Source organism: Fundulus heteroclitus, chromosome 18, assembly GCF_011125445.2.
Source record: "Fundulus heteroclitus isolate FHET01 chromosome 18, MU-UCD_Fhet_4.1, whole genome shotgun sequence".
In the NCBI taxonomy this organism is placed as follows: Eukaryota; Metazoa; Chordata; class Actinopteri; order Cyprinodontiformes; family Fundulidae; genus Fundulus; species Fundulus heteroclitus.
The window spans coordinates 2,639,866-2,660,225 of record NC_046378.1 but is presented as its reverse complement, the minus strand read 5'-3'; the positions used below and the strand labels follow the sequence as shown (position 1 = coordinate 2,660,225).

At 41.2% G+C, this 20,360-nt stretch overlaps 1 protein-coding gene across 1 annotated transcript in view; it reads right to left on the bottom strand.

Annotated features, from left to right (window-relative positions):
* Positions 1–20,360, bottom strand: part of lrrc75a (leucine rich repeat containing 75A) — a 77,249-nt gene that overhangs the window by 17,804 nt on the left and 39,085 nt on the right. Inside the window, exon 3 of the mRNA XM_036149768.1 lies at positions 13,650–13,762. Within this exon, the coding sequence (XP_036005661.1) occupies positions 13,650–13,762 (113 nt within the window). The remainder of the gene's footprint in view (positions 1–13,649; positions 13,763–20,360) is intronic.

The window sequence follows — 20,360 nt, the reverse complement described above, 5'->3', positions numbered from 1 at the left end:
CTCAAATTTAAGATCAAGAGTATTAGTGACCAGTGCGGTGTGAGCATTTTCATCCATCCTATTCATCGACCTCGACCTGAGCTCTTGTACATATTGGGGACTGAAACTCCAAACATTTGCATTTCAAATAGCTTCAGATGGGCTCAATTTATTTACTATATACATGGTCACCCAGTTCCACCCTCAGTGGATGTAAACCAGTCGGATTCATCTCCTGCAGCGTGTCTGACAGAAACAAGCCAGGTGCAGCTTCCCTCTGAAGTGTTATAGCCAAAAATCAGCATCATGATCACTGGACTGGTTGAAAGCAATGGTAAGGAATTTTTGCAATATTTTGGCAATGAGAAACCTTTCTATAGACCACCAGCTGATATTCACTTCACAGGAAAACTTTCTACATATTGGTTGCTGGGCTTTCTATGACTTTTTGTACATCATTTTACTTTTAAGTTGAATGCCTATTCCCCATATCATTCCACCTACTACATATTACTTTATTTTAATTTCTATGCATCTGTGGATTACTTGTATGATTTCCTATCAATGGAAATATTATAAATATGTTTACAGAGAAAAGCATTGATGGGAGCAATGTTTGTTTTATCCGCCATATAGTCCACCTTATCAAATTCCCATTTGGGATTAAAACAACTACATTTTACTAATATAATTAACCTGTTTTGCTTTTGACATTGAAATTATTTCAACTTTTAACCCCTTTTTGTCAACGAATATGAAACCCTTCCTGTAGAGTAAGTAGACCTTTACCTTAACTGTGAGATTTCCAAAAAAGCACCAACATTTCCGGAGTTACTCTTTTTAAAAAAAGGATAAAACACAGCAACTTTGCTGTTTCGCTTCCTGTTATGTACTATAATTGTCCCCCTTTATCCCTGTGTAGAGAAGAGTTTCTTTTCAAAAACACTTGTGTTGATGGTGCTGTTGCAAGGAACCTTCTCTTTCTGGTGATGCTGAAAACAGTGGAGTCTTCTTCACTTCCCAACAACTTCCACTCTGAAGGGGGTTGTTGTCAGCATTTAGGTATGGTGCATTCAGTTATTGAAAGAAATCTATTAGGTTCTGACCAAGATTTCACACTGCTTTTTTCTCTGCATCTCTAGTTAAAAAAGGACATTTAAAAAAGTTACACAGCAGGAAGTCTTCTCAGAACAAATATGACAACTTCTGAAGGACAAGCTGGAGTGGACCATCACTTGTTCCAGTAAATCCTAGATTCCCTCACTGCTCGACAGCAATATGTGAGGACACGGACTGTTTCTGACAGGTTAGTCTGCAGCACGGGAGCACCACAGGGAACTGTACCGGTACCGTTTCTGTTCACCCTCTACACCGCAGACTTCTCCATCAGCTCACCAGGTTACCACCTACAGAGGTTCTCTGATGACTCTGTCATAGTGAGAACGACTCAGAGTACAGACAATGGATAGAGAGATTTGTAGACTAGTACCAACAGAACCATCTCATGCTGAATGCAGGGAAAAGGAGCTGGTGGTGGACTTTCACAGACGCAGACCCACCTCACTGACACAGGTGAACATCCAGAGACCTGATGTGGAGATAGTGGACTCTTATAAGAACCTGAGTGTTCACCAAAAAAATAAACTGGACTGGAGTCATGGATGTTCTGTACAGGAAGGATCAGAGCAGACTCTACCTGCTGAGGAGGATGAGGTTTTTTGGAGTGCAGGGGGCGCTCCTGAATACCTTCTTTATTTCTATGGTGACATCAGCCATCTTCTATGGTGTGGTTCCTTGGAGCAGCAGCTTATCTGTAGCTGAGGAAGCAGCTAGATAAACTCATTAGGAGGGGACGTTCTGTCCTGGGATGTCCCCTGGACCCAGTGTAGGTGGTGAGAGACAGAAGGACTAAAGGAAAATACCATCACTGATGGACAATGTCTCCCACCCCATGCACAGAGCTGTTGCAGAGCTGGAGAGCTCTTTTAGTGACAGACTGCTGCATCCTAGATGCTCTAAGGAGCGCTTCTGCAGGTTGTTCCTCCCAGCTGCTGTTAGACATTATAATCTCTGCTGCTAGAAACAGGCTCAATAAGTGTTTACAACATGCTAATGGATGCATGGGTTCTGATCTGATCAAGAATCCTTTACACTGTCTCTCAGACGCTGATGTCTATGTACACACATTTTTGCTTCTCTGGGAGCATTTATTTCTACAATCATGTATTTTGCAGTTTTCTCACATTATTGTGTAAATCAGCTGCTGTCTTTTATTTTAACTGTATTATGTATTAATAATCGTTTCATATTTTTTGCCCTTGTGATAAGTTCTGTCTCCTCTGCCTTACAGCTTAACTTTAAATTAAGCTTTTTATTCAAATTATATAATCTAAAGCACAGTCTTGTGTCTTCTGTCTACGTGTGTTTGTGCCTCTGTCATGCCCAAATTTCTTCATATGGGAGAGGACGAGGCAGAGAAGAAGGGAGTGAAAAAGGTTCTGGTACTGCCTTGGAGTTTTTGGCATTGCCAACTTATCAAATAAAACACTGATTGTTATCTAATGTTCCTTGGGAAGCCTTTACCATATTTAAATCGTGTTAAATATGCACAGCAACAAATCCCGCAAACATCTGGGCCTGAAGCAAAATGTCCCAGCCAAAGAGGCAAGGATTTGGCCTTAGAGAAGAATGTTTACTGCAGTTTGAGATCGCCCGTACTGCTACGGGACCTTGTCAAAGCGCCCACTGCCCCGCCATGCTTTGATCCACGGCTGGAACAAAGGCAGCAGAGATTGCGTGTGAAAGGGGATTTGATGGCCAATCGATGGCCTCCTGCAGCCGGGAAAATGGGTTAGAAACTGGCAATGATGCGTTTCCAATAATTCTGTCTGACAGTTCTCTGCCAAACTATGGATACGAGGCCTTTTAAAAGTTTCAATAGAAAGCCAATGTCTTTATAATGAAAGCTGCAGAGTATTCCTTATTTGTTGCTTTAGATTAATAACTGCCATTATCAAACTTCTTGCTCCTAAACTTTTCATACCCCTCTCTGTGGTGGAAATAATAATAGATGGTAAATAAAGGTCCAATATCCTCCCAGACTGGTTCTGTCTGATAGGGAGGAAACACAGACACTGGAATTGAAGAGGACAGAAAAAGGTAGGAAAGGCGCAGCCAGCCTGAGTCAACATTTAACTTCTCCCTCTGCTGGCGGTCAGAGCCCAGGCGGGAGGGCGATCAGAAATCTGTCGGCAAGGCGGCGACAGCCAGCGAGCCGGTGGGCAGCGGGCAGACAGCGAAGGGATCCAAGAAGAGAGAGGAGAGAGAGCAAGGTGCAAGGTGTGAGACCATCTGACGTAAGCAGCGCCGTGTGTGTTCATGTAACTGCTGTTTCCATGGAAAACAATGTCATACTCCGGCAAAACCTTTGCAAGACCTCATTATTTTCCTGCCAACATCATGAAAGCTAAATGAGCTATTTGGGAAAAAAAACACACACAGATGCAAGAGCCAGGAGGGACACAGAGAGCGACTCAGGTCCGGGCCAAATGGTCGGCAGACAGAGCCTTGTTTACGGGCTGTTTATTCAGTCGGAGAACGTTGCAGGGCATGAGGCTTCTTGGCTTTCTGCTGGTAAAGAGCCGTGGCTGTTGCTGCTGAGTTCACTGCAGACAATGGGAGCTTTCTGCCCAATGTTTGACATCCTGGCAGCCCTGCAGCTGCTTTACAACAGTGTTGACACATGGAGTCCTTTTATATTACTTTTTTTTTTTTACACTTACCACGGTGATGTGAATTCAAAAGAGCTTAAGGGGAAAACAGAGACTCCTGACCTCATTTGGTCTTACACGTCTTTGGGTTCTAGCTTTGTTTCTAGGAATATTATTTAAGAATGAAATGTGCTTTTAGAAAACCTCTCAGACACACCCGCTGACCGTAAGCTTACTTTAACCATTTTAAGTAGTTGCTGCACAGAACCACAGAAGTATTCACTTTTTCACAATCAGTCACTTTTTAACCATACTCTTTCATGTATTTTAACATGATTTTATGTCATAGACCAACACAACATTTGATCAGTGGCTTTCAGATCTTCCTTACAAACCAAAACTGTGAAAAGGGTGCCATCCATTTGTGTTCGGCTCCCAGACTCAATCATTTCACGGCTCCACCTGTAACTCAGAAGGATGCGGCATAATGCTGCGTTCACACCAAATGTGTTTTAAGCGTCAGGGGCATCTGGTTTAGTTTACATGCAAAGGCTATGATTGGGAGCGGCGCATTTTGAGATTTCAAGCGTCCGAAGCGGCAGACGCTACGGTTGGAAAATCTGAACTTTTTGCAGCTGGACGCGGCGCGTCAACCAATGGAAGAGACCCCGCTATGTGACGGAGTGGCGGATTTTCCAACGGGACAGAAGGACCACAAAAACCCAGGAAGTTGATAATGAAGGACAAATTCTTCGTCGCTGTTTGTGCCCATCCTGTTATCTATGATAAGTCGAGATATTGCTAATAGAACAAACCTTGCCTGGAGGAGGATTAGCGAGGAAGTTGGGATCTCGCGTAAGTTACCAAAACTTTTAACATGGTTTCCCCGCATTTGAGGAAAAGAACAGGGTAGCTCCTCCCAACGCGCGTCAGACCCGTCTGTCCACACTTTGCTGACAATGAAAGAGTATATTGGCTGCTGCAGCTTCCTGTTCATGTCATGTGACCTGCTCTGTGCTCAGATGTATATAGACAGGTATGGGCAGAGGAAACACTGGTCATAAAAGTTTGGAAAGCTTAAACCAGAATGTTTGGTTAGTAAGGCAGAAGAAAAACTAAGGGCTCTCCACATGTTTAACCGCAACCATGTTACAATATGCTGTGAATTACAAATGAGGTAAATCAACACAAACAGTAATCATACTAACATTAGCCTTTAGCTTCTAGAATGTGCTCAGCATGAAAATGTTTTCAGAAGGAGAAAGATACAGATTTACTGAAGATTGTAACTGAATTTTTGAAGATTGTAACCGAATCAGGATTGTGGTCCAGACTTTGCTGTTTTTGACGATGGCAATCGTACGGGGACTTACCATTATTTTAGTTTGAACACTATTACTACATGTAATCAGTCAGCCACCAGTCCTCCTTCCTCAGTCCCTGTCGGTCCCAAATATCCTACTTATGTGTTTATTGGGATCCGTGTTTAGAAAAAAGTGATAAATCTATGTGTGTTCTGAGTGACATGTTGTCAGAGCCAACTATCATCATTCCCCATGCGAAATTATGCTTCAGCCATTTTATTTCCACAGTAAAAATAGACTTTCAGAGCTTCCGTGTGTGGACAAATGTAATTATTTTCTGAGCGCATCTATCTAGGAGACATGTATATTACCTGACTTAGCTGTTGCTGAAAAGCACAAGCTGCAGCTGCAGAGAGAACCACTGGATGTGTTTCACATAAATTACTGAGATTATGGATTTATAGAAAAAATAAGAGGGTTCAATACACCTAGATAGTTACAGAGCGGCTAAAATATCCACAGCAACATTATGAGGCAACTTTAACATATTCCAGTTAAGCTAGGCTAAAAAAAAAAATATCCCAACCTCAACATAAAGCAGAAGTAGATCTGAGCCATGCACTACGTCCAATCAATGCAAATAACCTGTCAAAGAGGGAGACGTTCCTACCAAACATTTAAAGCAGCTCTGTTCCTTTTTTTTTTTTGCTTGTCCAGCTGGCTGAAGATACAGTTTGCTGGATCTGGCTAGTCCACTCTCTGACTATCCAGTCAGCGGGCGTGAACACGCCGACGTTACCGTACGCCTGCTAGATGGCAGTGGTGTCGCCAACTCTAAATCTGATTGGTTGAAGCAACAGTTTGATCAATTCAAACTTTATGCTACTAGGCCAGTAGAACTAATTGTGAAGGCCACAAATGATGGTTGAAATGCAATTGGTCAAATGCTTTAATATACAAAAATACAGGATCAGAAAAGCTATGAAAGGAAGCAAACAGACCATTTGAAATAATTTAACAAGTATTCGTGGATGAAATATGATTAACATTAGTGTGTGTTATTTTGGACTGTAGGGAAGGGCTTGCAGGCTCTGACGGCCCACCCCCGAAAAAATTTAAACTGTCACTGTTTTCTTTACAATTTATAAATGGAGAGAAAAATAATGTTTTTTAGTTATTTCATTTAAAGTTCTGTTATCTTAGTAACACTAAGATAGTGATTAATAAACAATCTGATTATTTTGTGAAACACATTTAAGATAAAGGCAGATCAGAAAGAAGGTGGTCTTGAGTGTCTTATCCTTTCTAATAATAAAATTATTTCTATGTAAAAGAAGCAAATGATGGAAATGAACCCAGACAGAAAAAACTACGCATACACTCCATGCAAACAAATAATTGTGGGACTGATCTGGAGTAAAAAGCTATTTATGACCTTTTTAAAGAGAATTAGTAATTTATTTCCGACCTGGTATGGCTTCTCCTAGAAATCCAGTAACCAGGTAAACTTATATAAAGTAAAACTTATATATATATAAATCACAGCTGTTTCAAGTGGAAAACAGTGAAACAGATCTGACAGATGCAGCCAAACACAGCCTGCCTGCTAACGTTATTTAGCTCAACTGGAACTTCAGGAACATGTTAGAAAGGTCGCCATTCATTTTCACTGAATATAATTATAAAAACTGCTCTGAAGACAGTCTAAATGTGTATTTATTGAAATCGTTCTTTGTCAAATGGTGAATCAGCTGATTGTTGTGCATCGGCTGGGAGGTTCAGTTTAGGGAACGTTTGACTGACGGCGATGGGAGATGTCAAATAATGAGAAACGAGACACACAGGGGATGAGGTTGTTTATCATTTGTGACAGGCCACGGCGAAACCAGGAACAAGTCTACCCGGGGTCGTTTTGTGTTGTTTACAGATCCTGAAAGAGTGGAATCTAAGCTTTCAAATTATGTCAAACTTGTGGAAATTAATAAAGAACTGAAGGGGATATGACCATCTGAATGTTGTCACACTGCAAAGAAGATTAGTGAGAAAACAGGCCTCAGAGTTTAGTTAGAATCACCTGGGCAGCCCTGCAGGGCCTTATCAAAACCTGTTAAATTTGAATAACTTTGCGTACCTTGCAACACCTTCCACCCTGCCAATTTCCACCCTAAGCACTTTGTTTTGTCTCTGTACTGAATTGTGCTATATAAATAAATTTGCTTGCCTTGCCAATGCCTGACAAAAGGCATTTTTGTGTCTGAAAGTTGCATCATGACTGCAACTTGGACTGAAATAAACATGTTGGTAGAGTTGTACTGCTGCTCTTTAATTGCTCATTTTGTTTTTCAAAGGAACTTTAAAAAAATGTTTTACGGGTACCTGCGTAATCCCTGTCACTGAATAGGGGAGATTATGCATTTCTAGCTCAAAGACAGCAGTTTGAGGGTTGGTGATCAATGCGTGTGCCTGCTCAGAAAGCGTGTATGTACGAAGGTATGCTCCCACCTTTGTATACACTACGTTTTTCCACTTTGTACTTTCAAGCTTAGCCTACGGTTGAAACGGGAGACAAAAATATTGTTTTATGTTAGATAAAAAAAAAAAAAAAAGTATTCTGTCATTTATACCATGTTTGGACATTAAAAATGGAAAGATAGAGCGATAACACAGATTTATTTTCAGTGTGATGCATCATAGTTTTTTTTAAGTTCTCCAAATCTCCCCATTTCTGATGATTCTCATGTCCTTCTGCTGCTAAATAATCCATAATTTTTTTTCTGTAAGTACGCAGCTTATTGGCCGACATGCATAACAAAAGCCTGCGTGGAGCCAAACATACAAATGAGCTGTAGGTTTCCCCTCCCCTACATGTAGATCCTGGTCGGCTGGATTTTAAGATGGAAACAGGCCAAGCTTAAAGACAAAGTTTACTGTTTTAAAACCACCTGTTTAAGCCACTCAATGCTTTAAACTGTCATTTAAATCATTGAGTGGTTTCTTCGTCACTTCAACTAGTACATTTTGCAATAGAAAGGAAAATCGCTCGTTCTCAGAAATTTAAGATTGTTCTTTTTTCTCTGCGTGTGTTCTGCCGACTTGTTCCTGCTTTTCCTCTGCCGCAAAAGCAAATGGCGGCAGGCAGTTCTGCTCATTGTTACTGTTATTTAGTAACAACAGTTAGTTTCCCTCTGGGATTATTAAAGTATATCTGATTCTGATTATTTTACTGTTTTACAGCAGCGCCCCTCCAGCAGTTGACACCCTTGGCAACTGCCCATGTGGCCTGTATAGAGCTGGCTCTGCATGTCAGAACAATATACTAGCTTTTAAAACCCAGTGCTGTCAAAAATGGACCAGAGACGGTAGTATCCTTGTAAAGCGAGTGGGACACAAGCCCAACACCAATGTCAGATGTAAAATCTGTGTGATGATCTTAAGCATTTGTGTGACAAAAAGCAGCGGGTAAACAATTTTTCATGCTACTGTATATATAGTAGCAGACAGTATTTATTCAGCAGGACTAGTTGTGAATTGTGTAGAGGGCAAAATAATAATAATGACACAATAGTTTCTATTTGTTGTCAGCTGTCTGAAAAAACACACAATAACTGCTGTTGAAGCTTTTCTGAGGCGTCAGCTTGGCTCAATGTGAGGAGCAGGTCTCCTCTCTGCTCTGAGTGAGAGCTAAACTATGTGGGAGCAGAAACACAGCGGGGAGAAACGGAAGGAGAAGCGGTTGCCTGCCAACCAGAAGTGTTCCGCTGAAGTCTGATCTCGGGGGGACGAGTAAACTGAGAGCAAATTAGGAGGGAGCATAAAAAAACAACTGAACTCTTTGTTTGTTTGCTCCACCCATACCATATGTGTTTTTAGAAGTGTTATACTTTGTCAAGATACTATCCAAGCCATAGGAGTACGGTTACCTTACTAGCAACATGAAGTAGGCTAAAATATTTAAAACAAAACATGATGCCCTGAACCAAAGAAACAGCTAAGAGTTTAAGTCCACGACATCTCTCACTCTGGAACAGGTTAACAAACTAGGCTTTGGGTCTGCAGTGAGATCCATTATCCCCAAATGGAGAAAACATGGGAATGTTCCCAAGAGTGGCCAGTCAACCAAATTATTCCAAGAGCACCTTGATGAATCATCCAGGAGGTCACAAAAGAACCCAGAACAACATTCAAAGCTCTGCAGATCTCCCTTCCCTCGGTTAAGGCCATAGTTCATGATTCAAGCATAAGAAGGAGAAACTGGGCAAGATGGCTTAAGGGGGGAGTTCCCTGGGGAAAAGCACTGCTGACCAAAACAAAACAAAAAAGGCACAAAGGCCCGTCCCTAATAGGTCAGGAACATTAATGCACATTCTACTGTGTATATAGCTATAGATTCTGTATATATATATATATATATATATATATATATATATATATATATATATATATATATATATATATATATATATATATTCTGCACCATCAACACCAAGTCAAATTCCTTGTAAGTGCAAACCTACTTGGCAATAGACTTGTTTCTGATTCTGAACATCTTACTGATCCTCATGACACACAGTGGGCAAAAAAGTATTTAGTACGCCAATGATTGTGCAAGTTCTCCTACTTAGAAAGGTCTGTAATTTCCACCATAGATATACTTCAACTATGAGAGACAAATTGAGACACCCCCACCCCCAGAAAATCCCAAGGTAGTTTTTTTTTAAGTTTCTTTGTAAATAACGGTGGAAATTAAGTATTTGGTCACCACAAACAAGTAAGATGTCTGGCCCTCACAGATCTGTAACTTCTTTAAAAAAAGCTCTTCTGTCCTCCACCTGTTACCTGTATTAATGGCACCTGTTTGAACTGGTTATCTGTATAAAAGACACCTGTCCACAGCCTCAAACAGACTCCCACCTCAACCATGGCCAAACCCAAAGAGCTGTCGAAAGACACCAGGAAGAAAGTTGCAGACTTGCACCAGGCTGGGAAGAGTTAAATCTACAAAGATTTAACATTTATTTAAACTATCTTCACCTCAGAGATGCGAGCAACTCCCGTCTGTCCGATTGCAGCAAGCATGGGAATAACTCGACGGACGGCTAACACAGCTGCCATTATGAGAGTTTTTAGATTCACTGGATATTTGGCAAATGTTACTGAAAGCTTGAACTTTTGAAGACCAATCAAAGTGCAGGACGTTGTCTTATTCTGAAGGGGGAAATCGGGAGAGAGGCTGTGAAGTTTCCGTACTGCCACCTTACAGACTTGACAAGCCTAGTGACTTCAGAGTGGTTAAATCCAGACCAGGATCCTGAACATCTCAGAGTATCAGAGGGGGTAAAGTACAAATAATAAGAAAAGAGGTCCAAAAATAATAAAATAATGAGGATGTTGAACTTTTTGGATGTGAACAGACTGCGGTTTCTCACATAAAAGCCTGGTGGGTGTTTAAAACAGGGACCCCTGCATGCACAACAAAAATGCCAGCAAACTGCTGCTGCAATGATTACTGGGTGAGACTCAGTAAACAATATTCAGATGGAGCTCACATTCATGACTAAACCCAGTAAATTGGTGCACTGAACCCGAAGTGGAAACATTTCTCATCCCTTTAAGTGACTCTGGGATGTAATTAGTCAGGAAATGTGTGTTTGCAGGGAAGGAAGGGTTTAATGGGGCACGTGTTTCTTTCCAACTCATGATCCGATCTCATATCTCGCCCCGAGTGCCAGAGTAAATGGGGCTCGTCTGTCCTCCGGTCAATCATTCTGCCTGGACTTCCTGACAGCCTCGCGTCAAGACCACAACGCTACATTGATTAAATCCTTTCCAGCAGGGCAGAACCACTTCAGATACCTACCCTCACTCATTTAGAGTTTTTCATCTTTTGGTCTCGGTTTATTCCGACCGTGGTGAGTCATTGCTTTAACAGCATCGGCAGGCACGCACTTGTGTAGACGGCGAAGCACTGACAAACACTCTAAAACACGCACAGCAGGGGTCCAGTCTTACGGCCGACGCTGAATTGTCGGCTCTCTGCTGCGACGCTCCAGCGCCGGGGTGCAAACGCCTTTAGAGAGGAGGCGACGCCTGTTGTTGATGTTAAAAGTAGGAGGAGGAGACGCTTTTATTTCCTATTGATCCTCCTTCCTCACTGCAGCGGGAATCCGTTCCCCAAACGTGTCTCGCCACAAAGTCATTTGGTCGACCATCTGTTCTCAGCAGGACGCATCTCAAGGCCGGCTTCGGCGTTTCTGAGATGGATTTAGACTGTGCAGCAGCACACGGGGACAAGGTTTGTGGCCATGGTGGTCATGATTTTATACCGAGCATGAAATCAGCCAATCAAAAGCATGGAAGCGCACACTTTTACTTAATGGCCTGAACTAAATCATAGAGGGTGTGTTATGTATCAGCCATAACTGTATGGTATGGGAGCTGCACAGTCCAGGAGAGGAAGGATGTAACACAGGTGGTGAGGACAGTGCAGGGGATTGTGGGATGCAGAATCTAGACTCTATTTATGCAGAACCAGTCCAAAGAAGGGCCAGACGCATCTCCACTGATCCCACCCACCCAGGCAATGCCCTGTTTGCCTCTGTCTCATAAAAGGTAAACGCTTTAGAAGCTTCGAAGCCAAAACAAATACATTTAGAAACAGCTTCTTCCCAAGAGCTGTGAGGGCAATCGCCCCCTGATGGGAGACTGCAGTCCAACGCTTTAAAATCACCCCAGTGTTACTAGACCACTGTACGTTACAATTCACTACGGTACTGCCTACTGTACACCATCATCTCTGAACATCTAGATACACATCGCTGTAAACAAAGCCTCAACCATCATTGTTCAATAAGCACTGTAAACCTCATAACCTGTTAAACGCAAAAAAATAAAAAAAATGTAATCCTTGTTCATTGGCGGCTTGTTTGTCAGTTTTTCTGCCTTCATTATGAGCAATGTGACCTGTATGGTGAACCGGCGTAGCCACAGAGAAATGTCGCTGCGGTATTCTTGACTTTACAACCAGATCTATTAAACTCACAGGACTTACAGTTTGTCCAATGATACTCAACAACAGAGTTAGTTTTTTGAATTCTTCTGCTGTTTTGTTGTGAATTTTTATTTAACAAGATAAAATATACCATCATAACAATCGAATGTTGAGAAGAGTACAAACAGACCTCGCTTCAAAGCCAGAGAAGTGCCTCTTTTTTAAGGTTGGGCTGGTTAAAAAAAAACAAAAGAAAATGTATTTGCATGGAGCCGAGTTAGCATGTGTGTTGGTAAAGTAAAAAGCCCACTACAGGACCTAAACATGGATAACAATGCTAGTTTACTAGCTAACATCAGTTTGTCTGTGTTAGGCTACAAAGAGCACAAAGCCTCAGAAAATAACTATGCACAATAAGTACATTTTTCTAACCCCAGGCACTTTTTAAAAAAGCATTTCAAGATGGAGTGAAGGAGACTTTTAGCTGTTTCCATGTGTTTTTGTCTCTGTCCCCGACTCTCTGAGCGAGGTAGGCCCAGCCCCGCATCAGCTGACTTATACTGGGAAAAGCCAGACGCGCAGGTTGAGGGAGGGAAGCAGTGAGGACGTATGGTACGTGGGCTCAGACAGAAATGGGATTTAAAAACATAAACAGGAACTCATGAATTAGAAGAGTAAGGAGGTGAGAGATGTAATTTCAATTTGAAGCATTCACTCAGGCTAAAACAAGATCACTACCCTGAGTTTGTCTGCCATATTCGTTTTGAAAAGAATATGATGGGGTAGCTTTCAGACAGATTTTATGAGCATTGCTGACACCAGTGCTGTACGACACCTTCTTACTCCATTTGCCTATTAAGAATGGCCAGAGGCAGCTCAGCTCAGTGTTTATGGTGGACGTATTTCCTTTATTAGTTATGCTGTTTTAAAATTTTTGCTTTAGTAGAATACATTGTATCTCAATTTAATTACTCAGTAGCTAATTGATTTTAAATATGGAATGAGAGCAACAACAGAGAAGACCGACTGTGCTGAGCAAAGTGTGTTTGCTCAGCACTGAATAATATTTAATGTTGAGCACAGCCCTGAGTCTTTACATAAATCTTCAGCTTGTGCAGAGGAGCTGAGCTGGAGAAGCAGGTGGATTAGTTCATTGCTCCTGATGCCTTATTTGCATTTTGTGCAACCCAGCTGTGTATAAATTACAATTCAGTCAGGATCTGTGCTCTCCTTCGGCCGCAGCCTTTGAAAATGAGCTTTCTACATAATGCAAGTGTGAGGAGAAGGAGCTGCCCGCTGAAATGCAAAGCAGACAGAAATCACAGCCATGCCTCAGAGCTGAAACCGGGGTTTATGACAAATCAAAACAAAATAGCTCAAATCAAACCCAGCCAGGATAATGTGTAGCAAGGGAAGGAAGTTGTGTGATTTTAAAACAGAACGAGGCTTAGTAAGGGAGACGCAGAGAGCGGATTTCAGCTCCAACGGAGGCTATGACAGAGAGGAAACCAGGAAACGCAGACATGAGCAGATTTTTCCGTGGCATCCAAAGGGGCAGCAGATGATGAGACACTGGTGACATACTGAGATGCTAGCCAACACAGAGAAACGTGGTGCACCGTGAGAGTGCCCCCCCCCCCCCCCCCAACACGCACACATACGACTCACCAGGCCTGAGGTTTCCTCTTGAGCAGTCCCTGTCTCCTCCACTGAGAGTGGGGGCTGAGATGGTACGTCAGCTGACGACAGACCTTCTCCATCGCCCCGAGAGAGTCAGCTTCCTGTTACACACACACACACACACACACACACACACACACACACACACACACACACACACACACACACACACACACACACACACACACACACACATACACATAGCAATTAGCTCAAAGACAGAGGGTGGAAAGGAAGTAAGAGAAAAACACAGGTGGTCAAACAGATCTACTGTCATTTGTTGTTTTTTCACCTGCGTCTCACTTTAGTAATGCTGAGGTGGTTAGGTAGGTAACTATAGTCGTGAACACACCTGCTAAGAAGTAATATGGCGGCAGAGGATAAGGCAGATGACAAATTAAGATTATGTTGCAAAAAAAGAAAAAGAAAAAAGGAAGAAAAAAAGGAAAAAAAGGGAAAAAAAGAAAAAAAGGGGAAAAAAGGGAAAAAAGAAAAAAAAAGAAAAAAAGGGAAAAAAAGAAAAAAAGAGAGAGAAAAGGAAGCAAAAAAAAGGAAAAAGAAAAAAAGGAAAAAAAGGAAAAAATTTGAAAAAAAATGGAAAAAAGCACGGCCCAGGCAACCCCAGCCCACCCCCAACTCACCCCACCCGCACCCCCGCGCACCCCGCCCCCCACAACCATCCAGAACCCGAAAAAAGATTATGTTGCACTGGTGGAGACAGAGTGAGAAGTGACTACCATTTTTACTTAGAGTTTGCTGAAATATATTAGAAAGAAATCAAAGGAATACTACAGCAGAAAAATTCTACTTACAACTCTGCTCACATTGTTCAAAGTTCTGTCAAGATAATTTCTTTAAAACCGCCCAGTCAATATTTGTCTAGTCCTTAAATTAAGGTTTATTTGCTTGTTTAATTCTAAATGGGTCCCGGTGCCTGAAAACCAAACAATTGAAATGGCTCTGTTTTTGTGTTTTTAAACAGCAAAAATGTTTCATACATCTCAAACTGTGTCTTTGTTTATTGTAGTATTTTCCCGTTCAGGTTTGAACAGTTTAATTAATAGAGATTTTCAAGTAGAGATGATCAAACGTTAGTCCAGATGTCTCAATAAATAGTGAAATAGCCCTTTAGATGAATGCAGATAACCAAAATGGAGCCAAACCGTTGAGTTAAAGGTGGAGGAGTTTAAGATAGTTTAAGAAATATTTAATCACATAATGTCAACAAACAAGGTAGCTCAAGAAATACTTTCTTAAAAGTGTCAAACATAGATGCATCATGTCAACTCAAATCACTTGCTTTCATAATAACAGCTTATACTTTATTTACAAAGAAATTACAAGGTGAAAGCTACTAGATTGAGATCTGGGGTCTCATTTATAAAACATTGAGCAGGATCTAAATTAAAAGTCTGTGTACACCTGAAACCAAAAATGGCGTACGCCAAAAAGAAAGAAAAAAGAAAATAATGAATTTAAAAATCCTGTATTATAAAACCATGCACACCAGGTTCCGCCTCATGTCCTCCTTCTACACACCCACATTCAAGGCAAGGCAAGTTTATTTCACATTTTAGTAACAAGACAATTAAAAGACAGAACAGAACAGAAGAAAGTGCATAGCAGTGGAATAGTAGCAGTAAGTCGAGATAAGTTGTACTACAAACTATATCTAGGGAACTGAATATTAATATTCAAAGGTAAGTTCTAAAAAATAGGTTTATAACCTTGATATAAAGGAACTTTTACAGTCTTTTGGGAGTTTGTTCCAGATAAGTGGACTATGAGAACTACATGCTGTTATGATATGGTAACCGTATTGATCCTATTTCTATTTTTCTATGTAAATCTACAAGCATCTCCTTTGTTTTATCTACATTCAGAATGAGATGATTGTTTCCACAGCATGCCACCTCCCTGTACTCAGCTTCCTCTCCATCTCTGATGTATCCAACGACTGTAGAGTCATCTGAGTATTTCTGCAGATGACAGGAGTCTGTGTTGTGTTGGAACTCTGAGGTGTAAAGAGCAAAAATGAACGGTGAGAGCACAGCCCCCTGTGGGGCTCATGTGCCGCTGACTACCTGGTTAAACACACAACCCTTCAATCTCACAAACTGTGGTCTGGTTGTCAGGTAGTCTCTGATCCAGGCGATATTTGAGAGCTCCACAGTCTTCTGGAGTTTCTGACAAAGCAAATCAGGTTGCATTGTGTTAAATGCACTGAAGGAATCAAAGAACAGGACAGTGGGTTTGTTAAAGCAGGTGTATGATGGCATCTTCAACTCCATGGCGACAGTCGCCCCACCCCAGCATTACTCTACTCCTGTTGGTTCTTCCACAGACCCAGTGCAGCCAAAAGGTGGTGAACACCACCTGGCAGACGCAGAGCCAATAGACAAGACTGCCTGACCTGCGCTGAACTCTGTAAAGTTTGTTTTACAGAGTTCAAATTTTGGGCTTTATGAGGAAATTTTGCCTCAGCCATGGCGAGGACACAAGACGGAATTCAAAATGCAAAACCCCAGACTTTTTACCGCAATGAAATTATTCTTACAGGTTGCTGCTGCACCTGTGGAAATCCAACATCAGGTCCTTGGTTTTATCCACGTCGATCTTAAGGGCGGTACCGCTGGCACCGGTCCACAAAGTCCTGTGTCCGCGCTCATCAGATAGTACTCAAAATGCCCACTGGGGAAAAATACCTAAAATGCTTGAGTTTGCTCTAAAGAAATAGGGTTTACAGAGAAAATCGAATAGAAAAACTGCTGAGGAACGCGGCGCATCAGAGATTTGAGAGAGGAAGGGGAGGAGAGGTGTCGGGTTGGATAAAAGTTGTCACAGAAAGAGAGCACTGAAGCGTTCTGTGGAAGGAAGAGAATTACTGAACGATACGAGAACCACTGGGGCAAAGAATTAGCAAACACACCTGTCAACTTTCTATTGTTGATATGACACACACACACACACACACACACACACAAACACACACACACACACACACACACACACACACACCCTGAGGAAACAAGTTGTGCATGACGTGTTTATTGGCTGTACACGATCACTCTCCATTTTCCTCCTGGCGTGGCTTATTACAGTCACTTTGGGTTATGAGGGTGTGAGTGTGAGCTGCACATTTATGGATCATGTAGCACCTCTGACTGTGTAAAAATGAACAGAAAACATTATTACATTAAATCACCTTTTCACAGGTTTCCCGCAATAACCTCAAACGAGCCATTTCTGAAAATATCTGTGAAAAATTAATCAAGTCTCTTGCACCTAATATGTGGATTATGAACCGAGAGCAGACAACATGGCAAATGCAGGATTTAAATGATGGAATCAAAAACAACTCAGGAGGAATGAGAAGCAAAAAGGAAAAGAAAATAAACCGTGAGGAAGAACAGCAGAAAATGAGGCAGAGCGACAGAGCACCAGGGAGCATGAAATCAGCAAAGAACTAAAAAACAACAACAACAAAACAGAAGAAAGCCTATATACTGAGGAGAGGTGTGGTGAATGACAAGGACTCTAGTTTTGAGCAATCAGGTGAGGATGAGGGGCCACTGAAGCTAATGAAGACAGAGGAGCTGAGGGGAGGCGTGAAATGAACCAGAACTGAACAGAGAAAAATGCAGGGAAGAAATCTAACAGAATGCAAAATATCTATGAGACGCAAGAAATTTAAAATGGCAGCAACTAGAGATTAGAAATAGGGAAGAAACAGAGACATCAAGAAAGCCGAACACACTTAAGGAACATGACAGCGTAAGTACAGATTGGTTCTGTTTTTGTTAATAAAAAGGTAAAGCAGTTGCCACACATCAAACCAAGAACAGCCTCAGAGGAAAAGCACAAAATGTCCTTAGGTAAGGAACAATCAAAGTGTTTGGTAATTGGAGCGGGCTCAGAGTCTATCTGGGGTCTGCACCAAATGAACCGGATATGTATTTAGTTCATATCCAGAGCAAACTTTCTTTAGCTCTGTATGTGATTTCCTAGTGGAAAAAAAACAATGATACATTCACAAAAATAAAACATTTTATAAATATCGTTTTCAAAACAATTGTCAATGAAACAAGCTTAGGTTTTTATTTCTGCTCAAGATCTGATTTATAGTTTTCGTACGCAGAGACTCCGGGCAGATCCTAGTGGCTGTGCGGGCAAGGTTTACACCAGCTTTGCTGTTAAGTGGCCAGTAGAGTAGAGTAGACGGCATTATTTAGGCCAAACTATTTTAGATTTTGAACAAGGCGTTATCAAATTCAAGGCAGACTGTAAGCAGTGATTTCATTTAGCGCTGTTCAGTGGCAGTTCTAGACTAGTTTTAGCAAGCGGGCCCATGGGGGCACAGAGCAAAAGAATGAAACAAAACAAACAGGACCATATTTCATCATTTAATATATTAAATGAGCAACAGAGCCAAGGTGCCACTTGTTGCAGGTCTCTGCTCTTGCAGATGAAAACTGTGCTCCTATCTTAATAAGGCTGAAGCTAAACGTGAAACAAGATTACTATTTTTAGCAGTATTTAAAAATATATTTATTTAAAAGTATATGTATTTAAAAGTAAAAACATGAAACTGGTCCATGGGACCAATCAGTTACGGTTTTTATGCCGGTGCATATCATCAAAAGAAATAGATGTAGTATTATGTCTTCCATACAGGGGCCAGGACCAGTTCTAGCCCCTGAATAGAACCGCTGATAGAAAGCTAAAGCCAACTTTAGAGTTATTAATAGTTAGCCAACTTCAGTATTTGAGCAGTGCTTACAAATTGTTGATATCTTACCTGTTACTTTAAGCAATTTGTTTTTACCATAATATACCAAAATATTGTCAGCTAAACAATTTCAAAACAGAGGCTTTTTTAATGCTTTTATAACCGAGCATCCTAAGACAGCCCAGGGAGCATTGTTTTTCAGTCGGCTACATCAGCGCACCAAGCCAAATCAGGAACTACTTCCTTTCTCACTTCAAACATAGATACAGGGCATCGAGATAGCAAGACTCACCTTTATACCCAGAGATAAAAAAATACCGTAATTACTCACACATAATGGTGCCACCATAAGAGGTCATGCTGACATGATCTGGATAGAGCTATACAAGACAACATTAACTTTGACAGAAAATATCGTGCTGTTTTAATATGGGGAGGTCTGGTTACACCGCCACTAAACACTGGTTAAAAGGTGGTCATATAATTATTAATCTTCATGTTGGTCCCTAATAAGTCTGAATTAAAACACAGATGAAGTGCTTTAGCATCAAGCACTGAAATGTTTCGTAAGGATTATGAATGCAACCAGAGACACAATGTTTTCCTTCCACCATAAAACCCAGCCGGTCCCGGTTTGGATATGTCAGTCTTGCTTCATACTGAGAAACAGGAGTTGGACACTATAGCAGAAAAATTATTTTTCAGCAGATGAATTTAGAAAGTCAAACCATTTTTACCCACGGGGAAGCAGAGAGTTCTGTCACTTCTGAGTCTGCCAAACAAATTCCTATTTTTTTTTTAATTAAATGGAGCGATGATGAATCCCCTGAAGAAATTGCGAGGATGAAAATCTGCAATTTTTTTTTCTGAGTGCTGCACTGCTCTCCATCCATCTTCTGCTTTCCTGAGATTGTATCATCCCACTCCAGTGATTCTCTCAGGCTCTGATGAGAGGTAACGAAGAATTCCTGGGCTGGACAGGATATATAATTTTCTCAGGTCGTCTTCATGAAGAGCTTTCATCTGTTTTTTGTAGTCGAATCGCAGGGTTCTCGGCACGCTTTTCTATCCAGGGACTGTAGATGAAAAATAGCCTTTTGGCCAACGCTGGGACATTTTTTCAGCAATGCTGTCAATGTACAGAGTCCCTATCAAGTAAACCAGCTCTATACATTATGGAGATTTCCTGCAAGTGAACCCTTCCAAAGAACAAATATACTTTGGAAATTTACAGAACTTTTGTTCTGTAAACTATCGCCTACTATAGCTCATGCACACAGGATGCAAACATGGGTTTGTTGTAGGGATAAATTCTATCAGGAATTTACAACAAAATATCGAAACAAATGGAATCTGCTTAGTTTTCTAGGAAGGGAACATTGTGATAACCTTGACTAGCTTACCATGGTGTGGTTTCTCATGACGTCTGCTGCTTACATTTTAAGTTGATACGGTGATTGGTTAAAACAAACCTTTGGTAGGCGGGCACTAGGTGTCGCTTCGTCCAATCAGCTCAGAGTGTTCTGCTGAACGTCTCCTTTCCCAAAACAGATTCAAAGGGAGCAGTCCCTGATTCATAATGTGCAAAACGGATAGTGCTACACATGTTCAATCTGGCTGCGCAGGTTAACTTTGTTATGTTATAATTTGTGTGATTCTGAGTTTTTTGTCTGACCAGTTTGTATAAAAAGATTTAGCTACAGAGTGTGAAATTATTTTTTTCTTGAAATGAATACAGCTTCCTTTGAACAGTTATAAGATATGGTGTTTGGAACCTTTAGGCCCTCTTCACATTTTGGTTTATTTAGGCCCAACAAACCATCTAAGCTAAAATGTACTGATATTTCACACAAACCTTTAATGTAACACACAGGGAGCCAGCAAAGGAAGAGAGAAAGAGAGCAGCACAGAGTCACTGACATTTTGTCTATTAACCACCTCCTCCATCACTGTCTCCCGTTTTCATTCGC